The 25151-nt window shown below is 57.7% G+C and overlaps 2 protein-coding genes across 2 annotated transcripts; both read left to right on the plus strand.

The window, feature by feature from the left end:
* Window positions 1-1863: 1863 nt before the first annotated feature.
* Window positions 1864-5465, plus strand: PGC (progastricsin). The gene is made up of 9 exons (XM_034069848.1): window positions 1864-1931; window positions 2224-2377; window positions 2758-2875; window positions 3700-3818; window positions 4055-4254; window positions 4382-4504; window positions 4725-4869; window positions 5106-5204; window positions 5313-5465. The coding sequence occupies exons 1-9, from the start codon at window positions 1876-1878 to the stop codon at window positions 5463-5465; spliced, it is 1167 nt and encodes a 388-aa protein (XP_033925739.1). The 5' UTR covers window positions 1864-1875.
* A 4358-nt stretch (window positions 5466-9823) lies between these two features.
* Window positions 9824-24421, plus strand: TFEB (transcription factor EB). The gene is made up of 9 exons (XM_034069731.1): window positions 9824-9942; window positions 20263-20506; window positions 20596-20850; window positions 20943-21023; window positions 21444-21564; window positions 21739-21795; window positions 22182-22257; window positions 22382-22529; window positions 22778-24421. The coding sequence occupies exons 2-9, from the start codon at window positions 20312-20314 to the stop codon at window positions 23216-23218; spliced, it is 1374 nt and encodes a 457-aa protein (XP_033925622.1). The 5' UTR covers window positions 9824-9942; window positions 20263-20311; the 3' UTR covers window positions 23219-24421.
* Window positions 24422-25151: the final 730 nt, after the last annotated feature.

Here is a 25151-nt window from a genome sequence, read left to right on the forward strand (position 1 = left end):
GGAACAGCCACTTCCCTGGGTTTTTGCCATGAGTAAAGCAGAGCCAGGAGCGGATGAGGAAATCCAAGGCGATGGCAGCATCTCCGTTCCCTGTTGGTGGGCAGGAGAGCTCTTCGGGTCCCAGGGAAGGCTGGATCCCACATTAGATCCTGTTTCTAATCCTGCTAAACACTGTCACAAGCTGCCAGCTTTGGGGAGATGGTGCCACTTCTGCTGGTTTAATGGGATTTGTTGGCTCATGTTGGGAGTGCTTAAGTCCTCCAGCTGCTCACAGCTCATCTCATTTGCTGGCTTTCCCTGCTGTAGTATTCCAGGAGAGCTTGGTGGAGTTGTCCATGGGATGCAGAAGGGATCTAGGCTCATCTAAGAGAGATGGGATTCTTAGACCTGGAGCTGTTTGCATGTGGGCTGAGCCATTGGATCAACACAGAGACGAAACACAAAGCAAAGGAGCAGAAGTCCTACCCTGGGGCAGCAGGGCATGTGCTGAGTCCTGCTCCATGGGGAGATGGGATCTCTGCTTTAGGGACTGAGCATCCTTGGGTCCTGTTAGGCTGAATGCCCCAGCAGACAAGTCCTGTGTCCAACTTCGGGTCAGGAAGTGCCAAGAGCACATCTCTATGTGCTGTAGAGGGCACCTTCCTCCTTTGTCTCTTGGCAGGGCCGAGCCCCCCAGGACCCGCAGATAACAGTCAGTGTATTGACGTTTTGATAACTGCTCTTTGCTTGCAGCCGGAATTTGCTTTTTATCCAATCTTAATAAGTTGATCTTTCTATCAATCCCGCTAGCAAACAAGGTAATTGCTTTATTATAGTCTCAATATCCAGCAAAGGACACACACTCCCTGCTGCTCCTGAGGGAACGCAATCTGTGCAGAGCACTGGCATGGGATGAGCGCTGGATGAGGATGAGTGTGATTCCTGCACTGGGCAGAGCCAGGCTACACTGGGAATGCAAGCCAGGAGGCTTAGAAAATATATAGGTTTTGGTCTCTTTGCTAGAAAATCTTTAGGTTATGACCAAAACCATTGGGATTCATTTGCTAGGACATATTTGGGTTATAACCGGAAGGGTTTGGGTCTGTTTGGGTGGGTTTTGGCCATTCGGGAGCTCTCTGTTTGTGCTTTGCTTCTTTTCCCATTGAAAGGAAAAGCAAACAAGGGATTTCCTGGCTCGCTGGGCTGGGGTGAGGACCCGGAAGGTGAGTGAAACCCCGTGGTGGGTTAAACCTGCCCCATGCAGGGAGGCACCACACTCCCCTTAACGCAGGATGGAAAAGGGAGCAGCTCCTCCACAAAAGGAGTGGAAAAATGTGGGCTTTCCAACCCAAACAGCGCACGAGCAGCAGCAGGATTGGGGTGTGGGACATAGGGATGTGAGCTGGTCCTGGTAGAGAGGATGGTGAAGAGGTAGGGAAAACACCCACAGGAGAGCCAGAGGAGGAAGCAGCTCTTTGGTCCCTGCTCCAGGCCAGGTCCTGAACATGGGGAAAAACCAGGCCCCTCCTTTTGGGAAGAGCCTTGGGCAGGTTTTGCTGGGCAGAGATAACGGCCACCGCGGTGACGTGTGGCTCCCTCCTCGGCGCTGCCATAGGAGCCGGGCACCGATTGCATGGGGACGCTTCCATCTCGCTATCGAAGGCGGGCGCCACTCGATCCTCACCTCGCGCCCGGCGCCGGGAACGCCTCAAAGCCCTCCTGGCCCCAAACACAAAGAAGCCCTTGAAGCCAAGGGTGTGCGTGGCAATGGAAAACAGAGGTCAGCAGATAAGGGGCATCGCTGCTTCCTGGTTATAAAGCCAGGGAGCCCGGGCAGCTCAGCCCAGCTGTGGTCATCGGGAGGGTGAGTGTGGACCGGTGGGTACCTCGTGCACCATGAAGTGGCTCGTCCTGGCCCTGCTGTGTCTGCAGCTCTCCGAGGGGTTGGTGAGGTGAGTGTCCTGCAGTGGAATGAGCAGGGAGTGGGGTGATAATAGAGCTGCAACCTGCATGGGTTGTGCTGTGACCATGAACACCTTTAACCAGGTGTGATTCCAGCCTCCTGCATCTCCACTGACCATCGTGGTCCTGGTCCAGGCTGGGTCCTTCACTTGGGAGGGATGTAAAGAGAAGCCAAGGGGAGGGCTCTTGTCATGGCCGGGCACAGAGATAACCTGACAGTGCCCAAATCTCCTGGTTTCCTGCTGAGTTTTGTGGGTTTGGGTTGATTTTCCCTCTGTGCAGAATCAAACTGAAGAAAGGCAAATCCATCCGGGAGAACATGAAGGAGGCTGGAGTGTTGGAGGACTACCTGAGGAAGATTAAACATCATGCAGCTAAGAAATACCCCTCTAGAGAGGACTTTGTGGTGTATGAGCCCATAACCAGCCATCTGGATGTGAGTATCCCATTTCCCACTGCAGCCTGTCTGTATACCATGAGCATCCCTTTTCCTCCTCCTTCCCAGCTGCCAGGGATCTGTTCACCCCAAGCCTCCAGAACTGAGATATGGTTTTCCCCACTCTTCTTTAAGCATCTACTTTAGAAGAGCTTTCCCCAGCCATTAAAATTGAGGCTTTTCTGTGTGAAACAGAAAACACAACCAAATACATAGTAAATATTACATCCTCCTGGAGAAAAAGCAGAGTGAGAGTCAGCTCCATCCCTACTTCATTGCCTGCAAGAGGGAGCTTGGTGTTCCCCCTGCACCACCCTGCAATGCACTCGGATACCTGGTCATCCTGTGGCCAATGGAGATTCCCATTCTCTTGTCTGCAGTCCTCCTACTTTGGGGAGATCAGCATCGGGGACCCCCCCCAGAACTTCACAGTGCTCTTTGACACCGGCTCCTCCAACCTGTGGGTGCCCTCCACCTACTGCAAGACCCCAGCGTGCTGTGAGTACCACATCACACACAGCTCCCAGCAGCTGGGCTGGGGCAGCCTGGACAAGGGAAGGCTCCTGAAGGGGAGACCTGAGAGCAGCTCCAGTGCCTAAAGGGGCTGCAGGAAACCTGGAGAGGGGCTTGGGACAAGGGATGTAGGGACAGGCCAAGGGGAATGGCTTGAACCTGCCCAAGAGAGGGGAGACTGAGATGAGCTCTTAGGCAGAAGCTGTTCCCTGTGAGGGTGCTGAGGCACTGGCACAGGGTGCCCAGAGAAGCTGTGGCTGCCCCATCCCTGGCAGTGCTCAAGGCCAGGTTGGACACAGGGGCTTGGAGCAGCTGCTCCAGTGGAAGGGGTCCCTGCCCATGGCAGGGGTTGGAGCTGGAGGAGCTTTAAGGTCCCTTCCAACCCAAACCATGCTGTGATTCTATGTGCTTTGCTAATGGAGATGGCCAAATCCCTATGACCACTGTGGGTGCAGAAATCTTGCTGGCAGTGCCTGACCTGGCATGGAAAAAGCAAAGCTGTGAATCCTGGAGCTGATGTCCTGCTCCATGGCACTCACCCCATGTCACTCTGCTGATGGCTTTGCTGATGTGGTTGGGATTGCAATGGCCGTTCCCTGCAGGGGGATGCAGGCAGAACCAGGATGCAGACCCTGCCTCAGAGCTAACTGTGAGGCAGAGGAACAGCCAGTTCTGCTCTTCCAGACCTGCTCCCTACAGGAGGAGCTGCTTTCCCAGGCGTTATCCTGGCAGAGCGACCGCAGGTGAGACCCCATTGCAGCCTGGTGATCCTGTACCCAGGAGCTTTGCCCCTCTTCTCTCTCATGCAGACAACCATGTGAAGTTCAGGCCCCGAGAGTCCTCCACCTTCATCACCAACGGGCAGACCTACACCCTCTCCTATGGCAGCGGCACACTCACGGTGCTGTTGGGCTATGACACAGTAAGGGTGAGTGCTCCTGTGATGCCCTTGTCTTCCTGGCCTCTGTGGACCAGTTATTGCCACTATCAGTTACCCAGATGGGTTTTAGGTTGGTTTTAATCCAATTGCTGCTCATTTCCCAGCTGCCTGGTGATGTTTCCACCTGCACTTGGCACCTTGGGCTTTCAGAGCATCCATCATCCCACCCAACCACTTGGGTTCCCTAAGCGTGCAGGCTGACCGGGCATCTCCTTCCCCTCCAGATCCAGTGCATCACAGTCACAAACCAGGAGTTTGGGCTCAGTAAGGACGAGCCAACACAGCCTTTCTACTATGCGGATTTTGATGGGATCCTGGGAATGGCCTACCCCTCGCTGGCAGTGGGAGGGACGCCCACTGTGCTGCAGGGAATGCTGGAGCAGAACCAGCTCTCCGAGCCCATCTTCAGCTTCTACTTCTCCCGGTACACAAACCCCACACATCCAAATGCAGCAGCATCCCTCTGCCTCTCCCCATGCAGCTCCCTTGCTGCCCCATGCACATTGCACTGATTTACCCATCTCTGCTGCTGTAACTCTGTGTTTTTGCAGCAAACCCACCTACAACTATGGAGGAGAGCTCATTCTTGGAGGAGTTGACCCTCAGCTCTTCTATGGGGACATTACATGGGCACCAGTGACCCAGGAGCTCTACTGGCAGGTTGCGATTGATGAGTGAGTTGTACTTGTACCTGATGGGTATGGTCTACCCAGGCAGTTCCTGCAATGGAGATGGTACAGTTGTCCTCCACAACAGCTTACTGCAGCAGGCATGGGCTCGAGGCAGGGCTTCAGCACTGCCCTTCAGAGCATCCCAACGTATAGATCCAGCCAAACCAGGTTTAGTTGCCGGTAGGTGCTTGAAATGGTGTCCATGTCCTTGTCCTCCTCCCAGGTTCGCTATCGGGGAGTCAATGATGGGTTGGTGCAGCCGGGGCTGCCAAGGCATCGTGGACACAGGGACGTTCCTGCTGACGGTGCCCGAGAGATACATAGAGAGCTTCCTCCGGGCCCTGGGAGCCCAGCTCACCAGCTATGGGGTGAGCACACAAGGGATGCTATGGGGGTGCCTGTGGAGCCGGGGGGAGGCTTGCGAGTGAGCTGTGGGGCCCCAAAACTCATGTGGCATCTACAGAGCATGGTACTGTGGGCGTGTTAGGGAAGGAGGAGGTGACATGGCACTGCCAGGGGATAAAGTGTTATCCCCGCATGTGGGGGTATCTCTAATGGTGGGTGCTGTCCCAGCCATAACCTCCTCTTCACCCTCTCTCCACAGTATGCAGTTGACTGCAATGAGATCCAGAACATGCCTGCCATCACCTTCATCATCAATGGAGCTCAGCTCCCACTCTACCCCTCTGCCTACGTCTTCAATGTACGTATTAGCACAGCAGCTCCATCCTTCCTTATGGATGGGCCAGGAGAGGAGCTTCCCTGCATCCCCCCCAGCAGGCTCTGACCCCCTGGTATTCCTCTCTTACAGAACAACGGTTACTGCACTCTGGGCATCGAGGTCACCTACCTGCCTTCCCAGAACAGGCAGCCGCTCTGGATCTTGGGCGATGTCTTCCTCAAGCAGTATTACACCATCTTCGACATGGCAAACAACCGCATTGGCTTTGCCCCATCACTGTAGGGGAGCAGAGCCGCAGAATCCAGCCCCTCTCCTGGCCAAACACACCTCAGCAGCATTCCCGGAGCACTGCGGGGTTCCTATGGACCTTGATGTTCCTCTCTGTGCCCATATGGCTCCCTGTCCCTCCGGGATGTCTGTGTTCCTTCAGTCTCCTGTTACAAATAAACCTCAACATCCCAATCATCTCCTGCTTCTGTCCTCCTTGAAGGCCAGAATGGGGGTCCTGGGCCTGATTCCTGCCAGGGCTTCACTTTGCAGGTGAGCAGCACCCCATGCCAGGGTGTAGTGCACCAGGACATCACCGGGGTTGGCCTCAGACACCACCCATAGCCCTGGGGATGGGTTTCCCCATAAAGCCAGTCCTGCTCTGTGCCCTTGGGTGTGTGAATGGAAAGGCACAGGGGTCCTTAACCTTCATCCTCCTCCAGCCGCTGCTCGCTGCATTGAGGCTGATGCTCCCCAGCTCCTACCCAGGCAAATACGGAGTAAGCCGGTGGTGATGGACATCGCTTTGGCTGCTGTTTGTGGTGACCTTGGTGATGCCGTCTTGTCCGGTGGGTCCCCACCTCCATCCCTCAGTGAGTATTAGGGAAACATCATCAGAGGTGCATGTGGACAGGCACTGCTCTTCCTTGTAGCTGGATAAGGCCCTGTGATTAAGGCAAAGTGGGAATATGAGAGCGGCTTAGGTTAGCCATGGCATCCAAATGACCCCTAAACCCTCAAGTGGGGCTATGCAGGTAAAGCAACAGCCAGAGTATCAGGAATGGTCTGTGTCTGAAGGGGATGGGGAGCACCTTGGCCGGGGAGGGCTCGGGTAACACTGCTCATTCCCAGGATCCAAACCCATTCCTGGGAAGCTCTTTACCACTGGAGCTCATTATCAGATGTATTAATAGCGCTGTCATTTCACCGGGGAAAGGACACAAACTCCTCTGGGCTTTGTGTCAAAATACTGACACAGACTGAGTATGGCAAGACAGGGATGGGATGTGTGGAGCTGGGATGTGTGGAGCTGGGATGTGTGGAACTGGGATGTGTGGAACTGGGATGTGTGGAGCTGGGATGTGTGGAACTGGGATGTGTGGAGCTGGGATGCGTGGAGCTGGGATGAGTGGTGCTGGGAGGTGTGGAACTGGGATGAGTGGAGCTGGGATGAGTGGAACTGGGATGTGTGGAACTGGGAGGTGTGGAGCTGGGATGTGTGGAGCTGGGATGAGTGGAGCTGGGATGTGTGGAGCTGGGATGTGTGGAGCTGGGATGAGTGGAGCTGGGATGAGTGGAACTGGGATGTGTGGAGCTGGGATGTGGGAGTTTTTCCCTCTGAAGGGGGAGGGTTCTGAGAGCTGGAGCTGCTCTGGCAGCAGCAGTGGCAGGAAGGGACAGGTGAAGGTTGATCACATCCCTGCTGGTCTTTGCTCTTCCCTTTGCTTCCTGCAGGCTCTGTCCAAACAAAGGCAGATCCATCAGGATGCGATGGAGGAGAAAGGGATGCAGGGGGGTTTCCTGAGCTGCTGCAGGCTCAAAGCAATGGTCCTACCCCAAAATGTGGATGGAAGCAGCTCAGCTCTGCCGGGGTCCATCCCTGCTCCAGCAGGGACTGGGGAGCCTGCAGGAGCCCTGCATCACAGGGCAGCGGGGCGGCTCCTGCCTACCCGGAACAGCAGCATCATGAATTTCCACTTACCACAAAGGGTGTGTTTTGCCTTTGTTTTCTGGAACGATCAAGCTGGTGCTTGAAGGCAAGAGAAAATACTTTAACTTCTTGATAACAGCATAATTCTGCTTTTTATCAGATGTCACATATTTGGTCTCGGTATCAGAGGCACTGGACAATTAGCGGCTGAATAGCTGGGTAAGGAAGGGAAATCAGGGTGGCTGCAGTGACAAACACTCTGTCAGCGTTGGTGTGGGTGGGTGCAGCGATAGGGGAAAGGGGTGTCTGGAGCAGGGACTGGGCACGGCTCCCAGCTATATACACCCTGTCCTGGCCAAGGTGATGCAGGAGCTGCCATGGAGCCACCAGCACCCAAGGCCATGCAGTGCCTGCTGCTGGCCCTGCTCTGCCTCCAGCTCGGGCAGGGGATGGTGAGGTGAGCCCGGGGTGGGTGCCAGGGCCAGGGTCTGGCTCAGTGCATGTGGATGGGTCCACTCAGCATCTATCTCCATCCCATGCAGGATCCCCCTGAGGAAAGGCAGGTCCATGCGGGAGGTGATGCGGGAGAAGGGGGTGCTGGAGCGCTTCCTGATGGTGCTCAGAGGGGACCCTGGTAGGAGATATCAGCTCAGTAACACTGTGGCTTATGAACCGCTAGCGAACTACCTGGATGTGAGTATTGAAGCTTTTCCTTCCTCCTCTGAGCCATCCGGTTCTGGTGTTCGGGAATGTCCTCCTCCTTTCCCGGCTGCTGTGGGAAGCTCCAGCTTGGCTGCCTCCCCAGCCAAGGGGTTGCAGTGGGCATGGGCAGTTCTGCTGCCTCTGTAGCCTGGCTCTGAAGGATGGGTGATGCTGGGAGACAAGCAGGAGGCAGCACATCCCATCCTGAACCGCTTCCCTTCCCAGAAGAAGCAGATCTTGATGGTTATAGAAGATCCGTAGCTCCTGGCTTTGTATTGTAGGCAAATCACTGCCCCTTTCTGTGCTTCAGCTGCCCTGGAAGCACTTGAAGACCATGAGCCCTTCCAGACCCAGAGCAGTTTGGGTTTCTCAGCTCACAGAGGGCAGAGAGCTGAAAACTCTCATTCAAAAGAGCAGCCCCAAACACTCTTGTTCACAGTCCTTTGGGGTTAATTTTATGTCTTTCCAGCAACCCAACATATAGTTATGGTGGGGAAGTCACCCTCGGAGGGGTTGACCCCCAGCTGTACTCAGGGGGGTTTTATGGGCTCCTGTGGTCCAGGAATTGTACTGGAAGATCAGCATTGAGGAGTAAGTGCTGCACCATGGCTTAGAATGGGGCTTGGAGTGTGTGTGGGGGCTTTTCTGATGCCTTTTCTGCTGCTCTCTCCAGGTTCTCCATGGGGCTCTCAGCCACCGGCTGGTGCAGCTGAGGCTGTCACTGCATTGTGGACATGGGGACGTTCCTGCTGACCGTGCCAGGACAATGACCAGTTTGGGATCACCTTTTTGACTGGGAACCAGATCCCTGCTGGGACTGGCTGGGAAAGCAGGATGAGAGGAAAAGATTCATGCTGAGCCACAGCTTGGGGACCCCAGGGCTGAGCCGATGCGGTTGCTGGAGGCTTCAGGAACCAGTTCGGAGCAGGATGTGCAGAGACAAGGAGCTGTGTGTGAACAGCTCCCAGGTCATTAGGTTTTGGGGAATTGCCCACATGTATTTGCAAATAAATGAGGGATTGGAAAGTGCTGCGCTGATGAAAATGCCCTGGTTCTGTTCTCTCTTCATCGCTGCAACCGCAAAGGGCAGGCAATGAGAAGGAAGGGGTGGCAAGTCTGGGATGTGGATGTGACCAAAGCTTGGTGTGTTTGGATCCCCCCAACGAGGAGCTGCTGGATGCAGCGCCAGACAAGTTGGACCAGACCCAAGAGGCTGGTCCTTGAGGTACAGCATGGGAGATGCATCACCAAAGGGCTCCATCACCCATTGTCCAACACCCATGTCCCAGTCAGATGATAGTCACTCTGCTGGTGCATGTGACCACCTTTTAAACTGGCTTTTAGCAGCCAAATCTGCCATGGTGGGACCTGGGGAGCTCAGACACTGAGAGCCATGGGCAGCCCTGTGGCACAATCACCCTGTGCCCTGGGTGCAGTGGGGCTGCAGCCTCGTGCTGGGCAAGGAGTCCACACCTTATCCCAAGTCCATCCTATAGGAAAAGCTCCTCAGTCCCTGCATCCCTGCACAGATTCCCCCTTGAGGGTCCTGTCTGGGGGGGATCAAACACCCCCCGACATTAAGCAGAGACCTGTGGCTATTGCTGCCCACTATCCCGTGTCCAGGATGCTCACCACGACTGCAGCAAGCCTGTGGCACCAGGGCAAGAAACCGTGGGATCCTGGTGTAAGGAGCTGCAGAACCCTAGTGCAAGGAGCCCCAAAACCCTAGTGCAAGGAGCCCCCAAACCCTCGTGCAAGGATGTGGATGCTCCCGGTGGAAGAGCTGCTACCAGACCCACACAATCGGGCTCCAAGCCCCTCTCCCTGCGCCGCCTTCACCCCCGCTCCGGAGGTAGAAAAACCCGTTTGTGGGGCAGGAAATCACCGAGCCCAGCCCCAGCCGTGCCCCAGGCGGGGACTACAAGTCCCGGCAGGCACGGGAGGCTCTGCCCCGCTCCGGACTACAGCTCCCGGCGTGCTGCGGAGCCTGAGCCGAGCCGAGCCGAGCCGAGCCGAGCCGAGCCGAGCCGAGCCGGGCGGTGCTGCCCTCCCTCGGTGCGGGAGCAAGCGGGGCCGGCCCGAGCGGAGCTCAACGGAGCCGAGCGGAGCGGAGCGGTCCCGTGGGCCCGCAGCCACCGAGTGAGTGCCGCGGACGGGGGTACCGGGGGCGGGGGGGGGCACCTCGGGGCTCTGTGAACTCGGGGATGGTTCTGGTTTGCGCTCGTTGCTGTAATTAATAACGTGTGTCCCCCCCAGTCCCGGCCCCCACCGGCCGCTTGGTTGAGTGTCCCCCCCATGGAAACAGCCCCAGGAGGAGATTTGCTCGGGTCGCCTTTACCACCCCCCCCTCTGCTCCCCGCATCCTTTACGCATGGGGAAACTGAGGCACGGATGCAGCAGCCCCCGATGCGCGGTTCACGGGGGTTGGGTTTGGGTGCACCGACCTCCTTAGGGTGCAAATCCCTTCCTTTGTGGGGTGCAGCAGAGTGGGGTCCCCCCCGGAACTGACTTCTCCCCTCTCCTTGCTGCTCTGGGGGTGTGCAGCAAGAGTTGGGGTCCCCCCATCACACAGCTTTAGGGGGTTACCAATGGGGTTGCGACTTGGTCTGCTGGGGCAGCAGGAGTCGGGCATGGGCTGCACTTCACCTACAGCCGCCGATTACTTGTATTCATGAGTTAATTGCGAAGCAGGAAGGATTACGACACCCTCATGGCCGTGTCCTTAGAGCCTCAGTGAGTCAGAAGATGGGGAAATTTCCTTAAAGCCCCCAAAATACCGCAGGAAAGAGAGAGGAAAGATGGTGGTTATTGTTGTTGTGCTGCTCGAAGATAAATAACTCAGCCTGTGCGAGCCGGGGACGAACGGGGCCTGTTTCCAGGAATCCCGGCGCAGTTCCCGGCCCTTGGGGCACGGGGGGGCTGTGATTTGTTTTATGTAACAGCCGAGCGCGGAGCAGGCAGAAGGGGCCGGAGTTTGGGGCATTCCTGGTGGGTTTTCCCCCTCCTTCCCCCTTCGGTTTTCCCTGCCATGTTTGCTCGGCTTCATGCACGGCTGCTCCGCCACCCGAGGCTGGTTTTTCCCTGCTCCGGGTGCCCGTTGAGCCAGCGCTTACCTGCTGCGGGGGGACCCAGCAGGGAAAACCACGCTGGGACTGATGGGCCGTTGGGAATCGGGCTGCTGGAGCTGGGAAAACACCAGGTTTAGGCTATGGGGTGGGTGGTGATGGCTGCGATGGGCAGCATGTCCCCAGCCCATGGTGTGCATGGAGGGGGCCGGTGTGTTTTCCGAGGGATGCTGGCTTTACCTCCCGAGGGATGCTGGCTTTGCCTTCTGCCCTTATCAGTAGGAAACTGCTCCGGGGTGGGGCTGCCTGCCATGGGGCGACTCCAGCATGTGGGTGTTTGGGATGGATGGAGGTTGTGATTCCAAGCCAGGGCTTTTATTTCTTTTTCCATGCTTCATGGTGCTGGGTTTACGGCCCATGTGTTTCTGGTCCCCCCCCCTGCCCTGCCACCGCCTGTGCTGTCATGAGGTTTCCCTGTTTGCTGGTTCTTGGTGATGCTGTGGGGAAAGGGGAGAGCCCTGCGCACACAGGGACAGAGGGATGAATCATTGGAGCAAGGGGGGATGTGTCCATGGCTGCAGTGGGGTAGCCATGGGGAGCAGAACAGCCACTGCAGAGAAATGGGGCTTTGGCAGGGGGGCCCTCCTCAAAAGTGTGTGTATTGAGGATAGAAACAGCCCTTAGGTTCCCTGTGTGCTGTGGGGTGCTGGGGTCTCGATGTTGAGTTGATGCAGGAGCTATGAGCTCTGTGTTGCTGCTTATCCCCCCTTTCTGGGGGCGCAGATAGATGGTGGGGAGGGATGGGGCTCTTCTGGTGCTGGCCATGGCACATCCCCATCATGTCTGGGCCTTGTCCCTGGGCACATCTGGAGTTTGGGGGTTGGGTTTCTGAGTGGGATGGACCTTGAGATGCACTTGCCAAAAGGGAGCCATTTCATAACCCAGTGGTGTCCTTGGTGTAGTCAGCATCACGGCATCCCATGGCCGCCACATCCCATGGCTGCAGCCCGTGCTGGTGTCAACCCATGGTGGCTGTTTCATGATGGGTTCCCTGACCCTCTCTTTGCTGTGGGAGATGGACAGGGCTCCTCACAGGTACAGGAGCTAGTGCTGGGTGCTGACAGTGTAATGCTTGGAGGGACAAAGGGTGATGTCTGGGTGAACATGCAGGAAATACGTGCTCATCTGTTGGGTTTCTCTTGTCCCCCTGTGGTACATCCAGAAAAAGCCCCCGTGGTTCCCCTTTCAGGTCATGCCCCACCGCAGGGTTGGTGCCTGGTTTTGGTCCGAGTGGGCTTTCCTTGCTGATGTCCATGAAGGTAGAGTCACACGACATGGCCAGTGCAGGGATGGAGGAGGCTGAGCCCTGTGTTCTGGGATGAGCTCCATTTCCAGCCCCTCGCCTTCCAGGGAGACCCACGAGTTGGTTGGAGGTGGAGGCACCAATGAGAACCAGGAGCGATGGGCGCGATGCCGGCCTGATGCCGGCACTGTCCAGCTGATGCTGGCAGCCGGATTTGAAGGAGCTGTCCCTTCTCCCAACACCTTCCCCCTTGGTTTCTGTGGAGCAAACAGGCAGCAGAGCAAAGCTATAGATAGAATAAAGAAAGAAAGGGACAGGAACCACACGATTTCCCTGCAGGCAGAGGAGGAGCGTGGGAGGGTTGAGCCCTGAGCGATGGAGGTGAACTCGGAACCACACCAGGAGCTGTTTGGCGTGGTGATGGTGCCTGCGTTCACCTGGATGGAGCCTCCTGGGAAGGGCTCAAGGTCTTCCAATGACACCTCCTGCCCCGGCCCCAACAGCCTGTGCACGGAGGCTGTGCCATCTTATTTTTAAATCCTCTTCTAAGAATCGCTCCCGGGTTTTTGTCACCCTTCCTGCAAGTACATTTGATTCCCAAGAAACTCCCCACACCCTCCCATTGGCTTCAATCCTCCTTCACCTCAATCGGTGCAACTTTCAGTCCGGATAAACCTGAAACGCGCAGGCAGCATCTTCCCCTGCGGTTACATCCCTCTTTTCCCTTCCCATCCGTGCACTCTGTTAGCGAAAGTGATTTACTTCATGTATAAACAGTTGCAAAGCCAAAGGTTTCCCTGCGCTCAGCCCTGGCCCTGCCATCCAGCTCCAGGGTGCTCAGGGACTCTGCCTGGGTTGTAAATACTCCTTTCAGTGTGCCCTGATCCTCCAGCACAGTTTATGCAGCTGCTGCCTTAGTGCCCAAGTGCCAAAATCATGAGCAGGGCCAAGGGCCAGTCAGTGTTGGCACCTTCGGACCCCCCCACACTAGGAGCAAGCAGAGGGGCTGTGGATGCTCTCTGGTGCAGGGACACTGTGGTGGTGATGAGCTTGGGAATGGATCGGGGATGCTTTTGGAGCCTCAGGGACAAGTTTCCTTTAGATTCTGGGATGGGGATGGGGAATTTTGAGGAGGAAACAAGGAAGAGGCTCCAGGTACTTGGTGTGCAGGGAGTGCTTCCCTTCTCCTGGCTTGGGATCCCATGGGATGGGGGGAGCTTGGGTGGCAGCTGGGTGCTGGCTGCAGCTCCCACCTTATCTGCATCCATGTGGGTGCCATGCTCAGCACCGGCTGAGCTCCTCTGGGGCAGCCTCAGTGAGGATCTCGCCTGCACAAAGCCCAACGTGGTGGGAAAAACCTCATGGTCAGAAGCGGTGCCAGGGAGGCGGCAGCACCCGCAGCCAGGACCCGACCCGGCTGCACCGGCACCGTGCCAGCACAGGGGCTGGATGGGCAGCGAGGGCCCCGAGAGCCCAGTTTGACCTTCACAGAGCAGGGAAGCGCTGGGCTGAGCCCGGACCGGGGGGGAACGGAGGGGAGAGGAGGAACCCTCTTCTGTGCGGGTAAGCGGCGGTAGCTGGGTGCTGCTGGGTGCTGCTGGGTGCTGCTGGGTGCTGCTGGGTGCTGCTGGGGCGGGGATGGCAGCGGGGAGAGCCCTGGGGCTCTTTGGGCAGACAAGGCACAGGCTGTCCCCAACTTGTTTATTCTTGGGGCTGGAAAACAGCTGCGGCTCCATGGACGGGGTGGCCGCGGCGCTGGGGCTGCCGCTGGCACTGCGAGAACGGAGGCTCCGGGCCGGGCACAGGGGATGGAAGGGGTGTATTTATAAATATTACCTCCTTCCAGCAGCACGGGGAGGGAGGAGGAGGAGGAGGAGGAGGGATGGGGGCGGTGCTGGGAGAGCCGCCGGCCCCGGGGTGATGGGGACACGGGGTGGTTGCAGTCACCTTGTGCCTTCTGCTTGTGGCAGATGGCATCGTGGAGTGCACGGAGCTCCAGGGGTGGTTTCGATGAGCGTCACCGCTTTCTGGGGTGGTTTCTAGGCTTTTGGGGTATGTGGTGGCTCTAAATCCCTGTGTTGTGGTGTGGGGCATCTGCACTGCTGGAGTCAAGCTGGGGGGCTGGGAATGGTGCTGCCATGTTCCCTTTATTGCTCATTTATCACAGAATGGTTTGTGTTGGAAGGGGCCTTAAAGCTCCTCCAGCTCCGTGCAGGGACCCCTTCCACTGGAGCAGCTGCTCCAAGCCCCTGTATCCAACCTGGCCTTGAGCACTGCCAGGGATGGGGCAGCCACAGCTTCTCTGGGCACCCTGTGCCAGCGCCTCAGCACCCTCCCAGGGAACAGCTTCTGCCTAAGACCTTATCTCAGTCTCCCCTCGGGCAGGTTCAAGTCATTCCCCAATTCAGGCAGCTCTTGAAACAAACCCCTCTGGCCCCTCCAAGGTCACCCTGCTCCTGGCCCCACTGCGAGGTGGATGTGATATGGGGCTGATTAATGTCTCCGGGCCCCGCGCTGCCGTTGGCTCATCCTGGCCCCAGGAACATCCTTCTGCCTGTTAACACTTTTATTTTTAATTGCAGCGGTTGGGGGGAGGCAGGAACGTGGCACCAGAGGCTGTTTGCGCCCGAGGGCTGTGAATTCCCAGGATGGGCAATTGGACAGTGATGTTTCAATCAGGGTTCCTGCATGGCACCAACCGCCCTGCGGATGCTGCTGCAGCCGTGGAGGATCCGGCTCTGCCGTGGTGGGGTCCGTGGGGTTCCCCTTCATACCTGCCCTGCTTTGGGGGCTGCCCATGAGGCTGGCACAGGGATGCCAGGCTCGTGCTCTAGTGCACGATGTCCCCAGCTGTGCCGTGCTGGGCAGAGGGGCTTTTGGAGGGGAAGGAGAAGCTTTTTGGGGTGAAGGAAAGGGGTCAGAGCAAGGCTGTGTGTTATTAACCCCATAATGGCTGCCCTGCACAGGTTGACTCTTATAGATCAAGCTCAGCACCACCAGAACCAGGGGGTCTTTTCTATTGACCTCATTCATTCTGTGCTGGGAGTGAGATTGTGATGAGGGATGCTCAGCCCTGGCTCTTGGTACCCAGATGCTTTTCCCTCCACTGGGTCCCTGACACATCCCAAGCTTACCTGGGCAATGTGGGGGCTGCTTTAGCTGCATTACAAGACTTGTATAATGTTTTTACTGTGCTGGATACCTGGGCTGCCTCCAGGAGTGGTATTTAATGCATGGAAGGGAAAACACTTGGCCTCTGACCCAAGCGCCTGTTAACAACGTCGCAGTCCACGTTTCTGAGATGCCGGGGCTAAAAACAGTCCCAGTGACTCAGTCTCTATCTGGTGCTGTCAACTGACCCCGGCCTCTATTTGCCAAGTCCCTCCGCCTGCTCCTTCTCCCTTTCAGGGCTGCATGCTCACTGCATGGGGAAGGAGCCTCTGGACAGGGCGAGGGTGGCTCTGGCATCCACCTGCCAGACCCATCTCCTGCCCACCCCATCATCTCCTGCCTGACCCATCTCCTGCCTGCTGGGTGGGTGATGGGGAGGGCACTGATGCTCTCTGGGGTTGGAAAATGGGGCCATACCCCCCCCTTTTCCCACCACCCCATCCCCATCCCAGAGCAGCATAGGCTGGATGGGACCTCGGAGTCTCTGGTCCAGCCTCAAACATGGCAAACGTTAGTGTTGGATTGGGGTCTCCAGGGCCAGGTTAGATGGGGCCTTGTGCAACCTGCTCTAGTGGAAGGTGTCCCTGCCCATGGAACTGGATGTGCTTTAAGATCCCTTCCAACCCAAACCAGTCTGGGATTCTATGGTGGAGGTTACCCCACTGCCAGGGTTTGGCCACTCTCATGGTGGGAAACCCCATCCTAACACCCCAGGTCAGACCCTGTCCCACTGCCCCTTTGTGGGGCTGCCAACCCAGAGCGCTGCCCTCCTCCGCGTGCCGATGAAGATGATACCATGACACCACTGACATGGCATAAATCACCCCACAGCAGCCTCACTAGGGCAGGGTGAGGGAGCTGCGTGGAGCAGACGGGTGCCAGCGCGTTGCTGGCGGGGTGGCATGGCCGCGGCTCGCAAAGGGGATGTGGTACAAGGCAGCTTTGCACTGTGGGGCCATAGCAGGGGTCTCCGGTGCTGTGCTGGGTGTTTGGGGCATCACACAGGCAGCCTTGTCGTCCCCTGGCTTTGCCGTTGTCATCCTGGCTGGTATCGGTATCACCAGCCTGGTAGTGGTGATACCAATGGGTTATTGCATGTGGGTGCCGGAGGGATCCCGTGTGATGCATTTGGGCCTGGCTCTGGCTGTGTAATGCTGATGCTTACTCTGCATCCGCTGCAGGCGCACAGAGCATGAGGGATCCCCATGTGTCCCATCCGACAAAGGGCAGCTTTTGTCCCTCTGTATTTGCATGTCACTGCGGGCAGCACTGCAGCTCTACCTGCAGCTCCGGAGGGGATGCGATGGGGCAGACCCAGCCTGGGCTCCAGCATCCCAGTGAACCCGGCAGTGGTGCCTGGCCCTGTTTTTGCCATGCTGCTTCTCAGTTCAGCCACCAACACTTGTGTTGCAGTGAGAAAAACAAGCAGGTTTGGAAGGGTTTTTGCAACTTCCCCCCTTTGCACCCCACGTGGCTGCTGCTGCACTCAAAACAGGGTCCTGAAAATGAGGAAATGTGGGGCTGGGGTGGGAGTGGGGCTGGCCCTGGTGAGGAGCACGAGGAGCTGTGACCCATGGGCACTCAGAGGTCCCCCCATCCCGCAGCCAGGTAACCCCTGCCCCATCATCATCCTCCTTCCACACACATTGGGGTGCCAGCGGAGACCCTCACAAGGCTTTGGGGGTATCTATGGGGTGGCAGCTTGGTGGCATCGGAGCTGCCTGCACCCTGCCTGCTCCTTCCGTCGCCATCCTCACTATATGAGAATGAAGAGGGAGGAAGGAAGGGAGGCTCAGCGGGTGCTTGGTGCTGGTAGCAAGCAGCAGAGCTGCTTTCGGTTCTTTCTTCTCCCTTCTTCCTGCCCTCATGGCTCTGCAGCAGCCCACAGCCGTGGGCAGGTGGGCAGCACATCCCCCCCCCCAGTTCTCTTCCTTCCCTGGGGGTCCCCACTCGTGGTTGAAGCTGCAAAATTGATTTTTCCACTTATAAACGGCCACGATCGACCAGGAAATAAAGAGAAACGATGGAGTGGGGCTGGGCAGGCAGCTCCTCAGCTTGGGGGTCCTCAGCTCCATCCCCAGAGCATCACCGGGTGAGCAGGAGATGTGTTGTGTTTGCAGTGTGGGTGCCAGGATGGCAGCGGGTGCTGCTTCCCTGTGGGTGCCGGGCAGGGAAACGCGATCCCATGTATTTCACAGGGGCTAAATCTGGAAGCTGCCTCACAGTAGCTTTTATTTCTAACCCACACCTTGGTGCAGCAATGGGACCGGGAGGGAGGGAGACTTTGGGTGTTTGATCCATTGGGGTGGCCCTGGGTACCCAGATTGGTCCTGCAGCATCCCAGCACCATGCATTGTGGAGCAGCTCCCATTGTCACTGCAGGGACTGATTGTCACAGCCTGGGTTATGGTGCCATTGGGCTCCCAGAGGGATGGGGGACACCATGGGGCACAGGTAAGTGTCAGAGCAGCATCTAGAAGCACCCCTAGCACAGGAGGGAGTGTGTTGGGCTCTTGGTGAAATAACACCCCCAGAGGAAAAGCAAGAAAGGTCCAGAAATAACCGTGTTGCTAAACAGCAGCAGGGGTATTTTGAAGGGAGATTAATTCCCTGGCTCCGGCCCCATGTGTTGTCCCGGTGGTGGGTCTGGAGTGTTGGTGGAGCATGGGTTTCACTGGAGGAGCTCTGGCTTTAGGTTTCGATCCTGTAACAAAGCGGGATCAACCTTTTCCTGCATCCCAAGGAGGCAGGGTCAGGCAGTTTGCAGAGCACAGGTTGAGTTTCCTTTGGGAAATCCATCACTTTCCCATGCTCTGGGCATGGAAAAGCTGCTCTGTGTCCCCCAGACAGGAAAGGTGGAGTTTGGATGTGGATAGGGGCCAGAATCATCCACCCTTTCCCTGCTCCCTCGTGCTTTCCCACCCCTCTTCCCCCTCTCCATCCCTTTCCTGATGCTCCATTGCCTGCCCTGGCTCTCCCACCGCCTTCCTCCCTCCCCTCCTCTGCTCTTCCCTCTCCATGACCCAGGGGGACGTTGCCCCAGCAGGTGCCCTGGCAGCTCCCACCAGGAAACCCAATGCTCAGGCATTCCCTGGCCCACGGTGCTGCCCACTCCAAGCCAGGCCAACCATTGCCCATGCATTGGGACAGACCCTCACTGGGGTCTGCTCTGTGTAGGGACTGGAGCTGCCTTGGCACAGCAGTGGATCCAGCTCTGCTCTGCTTTATCCGGGATTCTAACTTCCTTCCCAGGAATAAAGAGCATCCCGGATGGAGCCACCATCCCACTTGCTTTATTTCTGCCCCCTGGACCACAGGATAGCTGGATGTGACCCCAGGGTGGGACATGTCCCTGTGGTGTGTGGCAGGGTCCCCATCCCTTCCTGCTGGGGCTGACTCAGAGCGAAAGCAGAAGCTGCTGAGCCTTTTGGGGCGCAGGGGGAAGCCAAGCAGAACCACTTGGGTTATTTTAAACCTGACCTAATTTCCCCCCTCTCCTTATCCAGCCCAGCTCTAGCCACCCTTGCTCATCCTCCCCCTTGGCAGCTCGGGAGCTCCTCAGGGGAAAAGGCAGCACTTCCCCTGTTTCCTATAAGGGGGTGTCCTGCAGGCTGGTGGGACACTGCCATCCCCCCACACTGCAGTGCTTCATCCCATCTCCCTGTGTCTCCTACAGGATTTTCCCCTCACTCTGCCCTTTATATCTGGGGTTCTTACATCTCCCGTGGGCATCAGCTGTGATTTATCCCCCTTCAGCCTTGGTGTATCCCCTGTGGCTGTCCTGGTGTCACTGGGTCCTTTTCCAGGCTCTGCTCTTGTTCATCTCATGCATCCCCATGTGCCCTCTGAGGCTGTTTGTGATGAAGCCACAACTGGTGACTGTCCCAGGCTCCTCGTCTCCCATCCCCCTCGGATGGGCCACCATGTCTAATTAATTACCTTCCTCTTGCTGTTCAATAGCTGGCTCTTGATCTATGTAATGTATTTCTGTCCACGCTGCCTTGATTTAATTTCCCCCTTAGGATACCGCATGGCACTGCCTATCGGATGCCTCACTGACACCCTGGTGCGTTGGATCCTCCCTCCGTGGCCCCTTTGTCTGCCATTAAACCTTGTATTTAAATGCAAACCCCTCCAGATTTGCCTGGTCCCACCGGCTGTTTCCTCCTGTTCCCCTTCAATGTTTTCTCTGGGTCCTGTGCTCTGCTTCTGCTCCCCCCTTGCGGGTGCTGTGGTCCAGACTCCATCCCAGACAGCATCTCCCGCATCCCCATCCCAGCCGTGCATGGGAAAGCCACCCTCATAGGGCCGGGCAGCTCCTGGAGTCCCGGCATCCTCTTCCCCCCTTCCATGGGCTGCCGTCCCCTTTGTACCGGGGAACAAGGGCCGGTCTGTGCGGAGCGGGGGCCTCGCAGCCTCCCCCCGGTGCTGTGCTCGTGCCGGCCCCGCACAGAAGCTGCCTTGTTCACCCCGTGCCTCTGCAAGGGGGCTTCAGGCTGAGGTTCAACCCTGCCCCTGGCTCCTGGCACCCGACGGCCTTTTCTTCCTGCTCTTCCCTTGCTTTCTCTTTCCCTTTCGCTCCTCTCCTGGGCTCTGATTCATTCCCATCCCTTCGTGCTTTGCTCCAGTGTTTTGGAAGTTGGTGGCACAAAGCAGGCTCCAGCTGAACCCAGCAGTACGTGAGTCCAGACCTGACAGTGCAAGGGTCCTGGCTGCACCCCCCTTGTCCCCTTCTGGGTGCCCCAGTGATCCCCAAGGAGAGGGGTAGCATGGGGGGAGCTCTGGTGAGAGGGCAGACCCATCTGTCTAGCATGGGGACCAGTGATGGCATAGCCACAGTGGGTATGGGTGATGCAGGGTGTCTGCGCCCTCCCCGTGCCTCAGTTTCCCTGTTACTGAGGTGCTGTCTCCTCCTCTCAGGGTCCCCTCTGTGCTTGGTGGGCACCCACATCCCACCCCCCGGTGCACCATGGCGTCCCGCATCGGCCTGCGGATGGAGCTGATGAAGCAGCAGGCGCAGCAGGAGGCTGAGAGGGAGCGGATGCAGCAGCAGATGATGATGAACTACATGCAGCAGCAGAGGATGCCAGTGGCCTCCACCCCGGCCATCAACACCCCTGTCCATTACCAGTCCCCACCGCCTGTGCCTGGAGAGGTCCTCAAGGTACAGTGCTGGGGTGTCCCTCCAACCAGTGGGGATGAGGGGATGCGGGGACCCCTCAGGGTCCCTGATGGTTGGTCTCCTCCTTGCAGGTCCAGTCCTACCTGGAGAACCCCACCACCTACCACCTGCAGAAGTCGCGGGATAAGAAGGTTCAGGCTTATCTCTCAGAAACCTATGGGAACAAGTTTGCTGCCCACGTCAGCCCCGTCAGCCACTCTCCCAAGCCACCCCCAGCCGCATCCCCTGGTGTCCGAGCCAGCCACGTCCTGTCCTCCTCGGCAGGCAACAGTGCACCCAACAGCCCCATGGCCATGCTCAACATCGGCTCCAACCCGGAGCGGGAGGTGAGGAGGTGCCACTGAGCTGCTGGGGGATGCAAAGGGGCTGGAGATTCGGGCAGAGCAGCGCATTGGCACCGTACACCTTTCCCTTTCAGTTTGATGAGGTCATCGATGACATCATGCGGCTGGATGATGTCTTGGGCTACATGAACCCTGAAGTCCACATGCCCAACACGGTGAGTCTCTGATGCCTGTTAGGAAGAGATCAGAGCTGATCTGGCAGCCCCATGCCTGCAGGTGGCACAGAGGGGACCCGTCCTGCCACATCCCTGCAGTGGTGCCAGCCCAGGTTTCACAGCCATAAGCTTCCTCAGAGCAGCACCGTCTCCCGGGTCAGATCCGTGTGGCAGCTTGTGCCTCCCAGTGGTGTTCATCCTGCCGAGCCCTTCTCGGATGTGATTCATCTGCCCTATTTTAGCTGTTGGCCGTGGGAGGGGATCAACTGTGCCCTTTGAAGTCCTGTTTTCATTGCTGCTCTGATTATAGCCGGTTTAAGGGCCCAGGAAGACAATTCCACCTGCCCAGGCTACGCACAAGCAGCCCAGAGGCCAAGCAGCCCCGCATGGAGCTAACCCACCTGTGCCTCTGGTTTGCAGCTCCCGATGTCCAGCAGTCACATGAATGTCTATAGTGGGGACCCCCAGGTGACAGCCTCCCTCGTGGGGGTCACCAGCAGCTCCTGTCCCGCTGACCTCACCCAGAAGAGAGAGCTGACAGGTATGTCCCCAGCCCAGAGCTGGTGGGGTGATGGTGAGTGCCAGAGCTGCCCTGTCCCTGTGGGTGGGGAGGGCGGCTCTGGGGGTGCTGGGTGCTCTGACACCAGCCCAGGGGGCTCGTGGGGTCAGACGCAGCCTTGTCCCCTCTGGGTGATGGTGTGGGTCTCGATTGCAGATGCTGAGAGCCGAGCCCTGGCTAAAGAGCGTCAGAAGAAAGACAATCACAACCTGAGTGAGTCCAGCGCTGCAATGGTGGAGCTTCCCCTGTCCCACCCCACAGCCCTTTCCTCATCACTCTCTCTGAGCTGGGTCCCCCTTCCCATCCCACCTCACCCTCACAGCCCCCTGCCATGGATCCCTCTTTTCCATCTCCTGCGGTGCAGGAGATCCCCTGTTGTCCTCATTGTCACTGGGGGAAGGTCAGAGCTCATGGGGTGCCAAAGGGCTGACCCCAGAGGTTTCTCATCCTGAGACCCCAACTCCAGAGGGGTTGCCCAGGGCACATTGGTGTCTGCCAGCCCCATGACCCAGGAGCAGCAGCGTGGTCGGTGGAGGCCGTGGGGCTCCTCCTGCTCCAGATGCCTCTTTCACCACCATCCCTCTCTTCTCACCCTGCAGTTGAGAGGCGGCGAAGGTTTAACATCAACGACCGCATCAAGGAGTTGGGGATGCTGATCCCCAAGGCCAACGACCTGTACGTACTGGTGTGGGGCTGGGGTACCTGTGGGTCTCGGGGCAGGTGATCCTTGCGGAGCAGGGGCGAGGGTTCATGTTGCTGGCACGCAGGTGGCAGTCTCTGTTTCCATCCTGCCCGGCAGGGACGTGCGCTGGAACAAAGGGACAATCCTGAAGGCGTCTGTGGACTACATCAAGAGGATGCAGAAGGACCTGCAGAGGTCACGAGACCTGGAGAACCACTCGCGGCGTCTGGAGATGACAAATAAGCAGCTGCTGCTCCGCATCCAGGTGAGCTTCCCTGTGCTCTTCCCTTTGCTCTGCTCCAGCCCCACGTGCAGCAGGGGCTCTCCTCCCTCTTGCTGCTGTCAAATCACACCAGGACCAAAGTCATCAGGCAGTGACCGCAGTGAGTGTTGCTGAGCTTTGTCCATCCTTCACCTCTTCCTTGTGCTGCTCCCCAGTGAGCTCGATCCCTCTGTTCCTGCCACCTCCATGGGTGCCATCCCCACCAAAGACCTCCTGTGCTCTGTTGGCAGGAGCTGGAGATGCAGGCACGTGTCCATGGGCTGCCCACCTCCTCGCCCTCGGGTGTCAATGTGGCCGAGCTGGCTCAGCAGGTCGTCAAGCAAGAAGCCAGTGGGGACGAGGGGACACTGGAGCCACTGCTGCCTGCCCTGGACCCCGAATCGCAGCCGCAGCCGGCGCTGCCTCCACCACCCCAGTCTCCCTACCACCAGCTGGACTTTACCCACAGCCTGAGCTTCGACGACGGCTCCCAGGGCTTCCCAGACAACCTGGAGCCTGCCCACAGCGCTTCCTTCCCATCCCTATCCAAGAAGGAGCTGGACTTGATGCTGATGCAGGACACGATGCTGCCTCTGGCCTCCGACCCCTTGTTCTCAGCCATGTCCCCCGAGGCCTCCAAGGCCAGCAGTCGCCGCAGCAGCTTCAGCATGGAGGATGCTGACATGCTGTGACGAGGAGGTGATGCTGGGGCGAGGACCGGACCTTCGGGTTTGGTTGGTGAAGTTACGGGGCCCTCTTCCCATAGGAGGAGCCCGTCCTGCCGCGCACTTGAATCTATGTAGGAGTGAGGAGAACCTTTTCTCTATGCACCGGGGGCTCGGAGCCAGGCTCACCGGGTGCCTCTGTCTTTCGCAAGCTTCTCTTTGGCCGGGAGCTGGAGCAGATCCTGCCCTGCTGTGGCATTGGCCTGACTGCAGATTCCACAGCCCCGGAGCGTGGGCTCGGCTGCTTTTGCCTTTCAGCAAACCCCTCTCGCACCGACCCCTTCCCCAGGGCACTGCTCGGAGCCCAAGGAGCCTTCCCTGGGAGGAGAGGAGAGGGACGATGCTCAGAGCTTTGTGTCTGCCTTGCTGCCTCCTGGAGCCCACGTCCCCAATGAGTCTTCCCCAGCGATGGCCTCTGAGCCCCATCTCATTGCCACATCCTTCGTGGTTCCTCCTTCCTCAGAGCACTCCCAAGGTGTTAATTGGAGCACGTTAATCCACAGGGCACAGGATGTTGTCTGAAGGAGCTGGGTCTGAGGCTGGGAGTTTGGGGTTGACATTGAAGGCTTCCAGAACAACTGGGACAGGGTGTTTGATGCTTGCTATGACCTGCCCCCCCCCTCCTCAGCATTTGACAGCATCCAGCACCCCAAAACCTCACTGGCCTCTGGAGAAGGGCTGCATGGTGCCGGGTGATGTTCGGCCTCCCTTGAGACAACCCCCCAGAGGTGCCTCTGCCCCATAACCAAGCCCTGGCTCTTCAGGGGGAAGGATAAAGGGGTTTTTTACGCTTTTCCTTGGGGATATTCGTGGCAAGCAGATGTCCTGCCCCACAGCTGGGCATGGAGGTCCAGGCTTTGCCTGGAGATCAGGGAATGGTTTGTGCCAAACCTGAGCTGCTGCTTCCTTCGCCTTTGGCTCGTGGGGTTTATTTCTGTTCCTAGCATCACCAGCTTATTCTGCAGCCAGGATGCCTCGGTGATGGGGACCTGCTTTGGGCTCTGTCACCTTCTGCCTTCACAGCCTGGCTCAGGGTTGAGGGGTGGGGAATGACACTGTTCATAGGGAAAATACCACAGGGATTTTTCAGGGAGAGGAGGGAAGACCCCTTTGGGATCCTGCTCGATAGCACAGCATCCTGGACCAAGGATGGGGGATGGTGCAGGGTTGGGACAGTGAAGCCCAGCCAAGGAGGGACAAGCTCCATGGTGGCTGGATTTGGGATTGGGAGGTGGGAAACAGCCCCCGTGCCCCCTGCAGAGGTGCCTGTGGGACATGAGGGTGTGGGAAGTGCAGAGGGTGGGCAGGAGAGGGGAAAAGGGAGGACTCATTGGAGGTGTCTCAGGGTGCAGGGAAGGGAGCAGACATTGGGGCTGTAGCTGGGATTGGGGCTGTTCCCCACTGTGTGTTCCCATCCTTCCTGCACTGCCATTAGTGCCTGTAAAGAGAAGCATCCCCTGGCAGGGCGGCAGCACCCACACGCTGCACTCAGGACATGGGGTTACCCCTGAGTGTCGGGATCCATGGATACCAGAGCAGCTGTGTGGGTGCCTTATGGTGGGATGCAGATCCCTGCTCACTTGGGACTATTGTGGCTAGGGGGTGGTTCTGCTGGTGGTACCCGGCACTGTCTGCTGCCAGCACAGGATGTGGCATCTCCCCTGAGGAAACAGTTGTGGATTATTTTTTGCTGTTTTTAATCTTTTGGGGGTTTTGTTTGGTTGTTTTTTTTTCCTTTTTTTTTAATGCACTGTGCTCTGATTAAAAAATTTTACTACTGTTTTATAAAGAAATGTATAAAAGAATGAACTGGAATGGAAAAAGAATCATTAAAATATATTTATTTACAACATCCCGGAGCGCTGCAGTGTGAGCTGTTTGTTCTTGGCCTGCAGGAGGG

The sequence above is a fragment of the Melopsittacus undulatus genome, chromosome 16, assembly GCF_012275295.1.
Source record: "Melopsittacus undulatus isolate bMelUnd1 chromosome 16, bMelUnd1.mat.Z, whole genome shotgun sequence".
Lineage (NCBI taxonomy): Eukaryota > Metazoa > Chordata > Aves > Psittaciformes > Psittaculidae > Melopsittacus > Melopsittacus undulatus.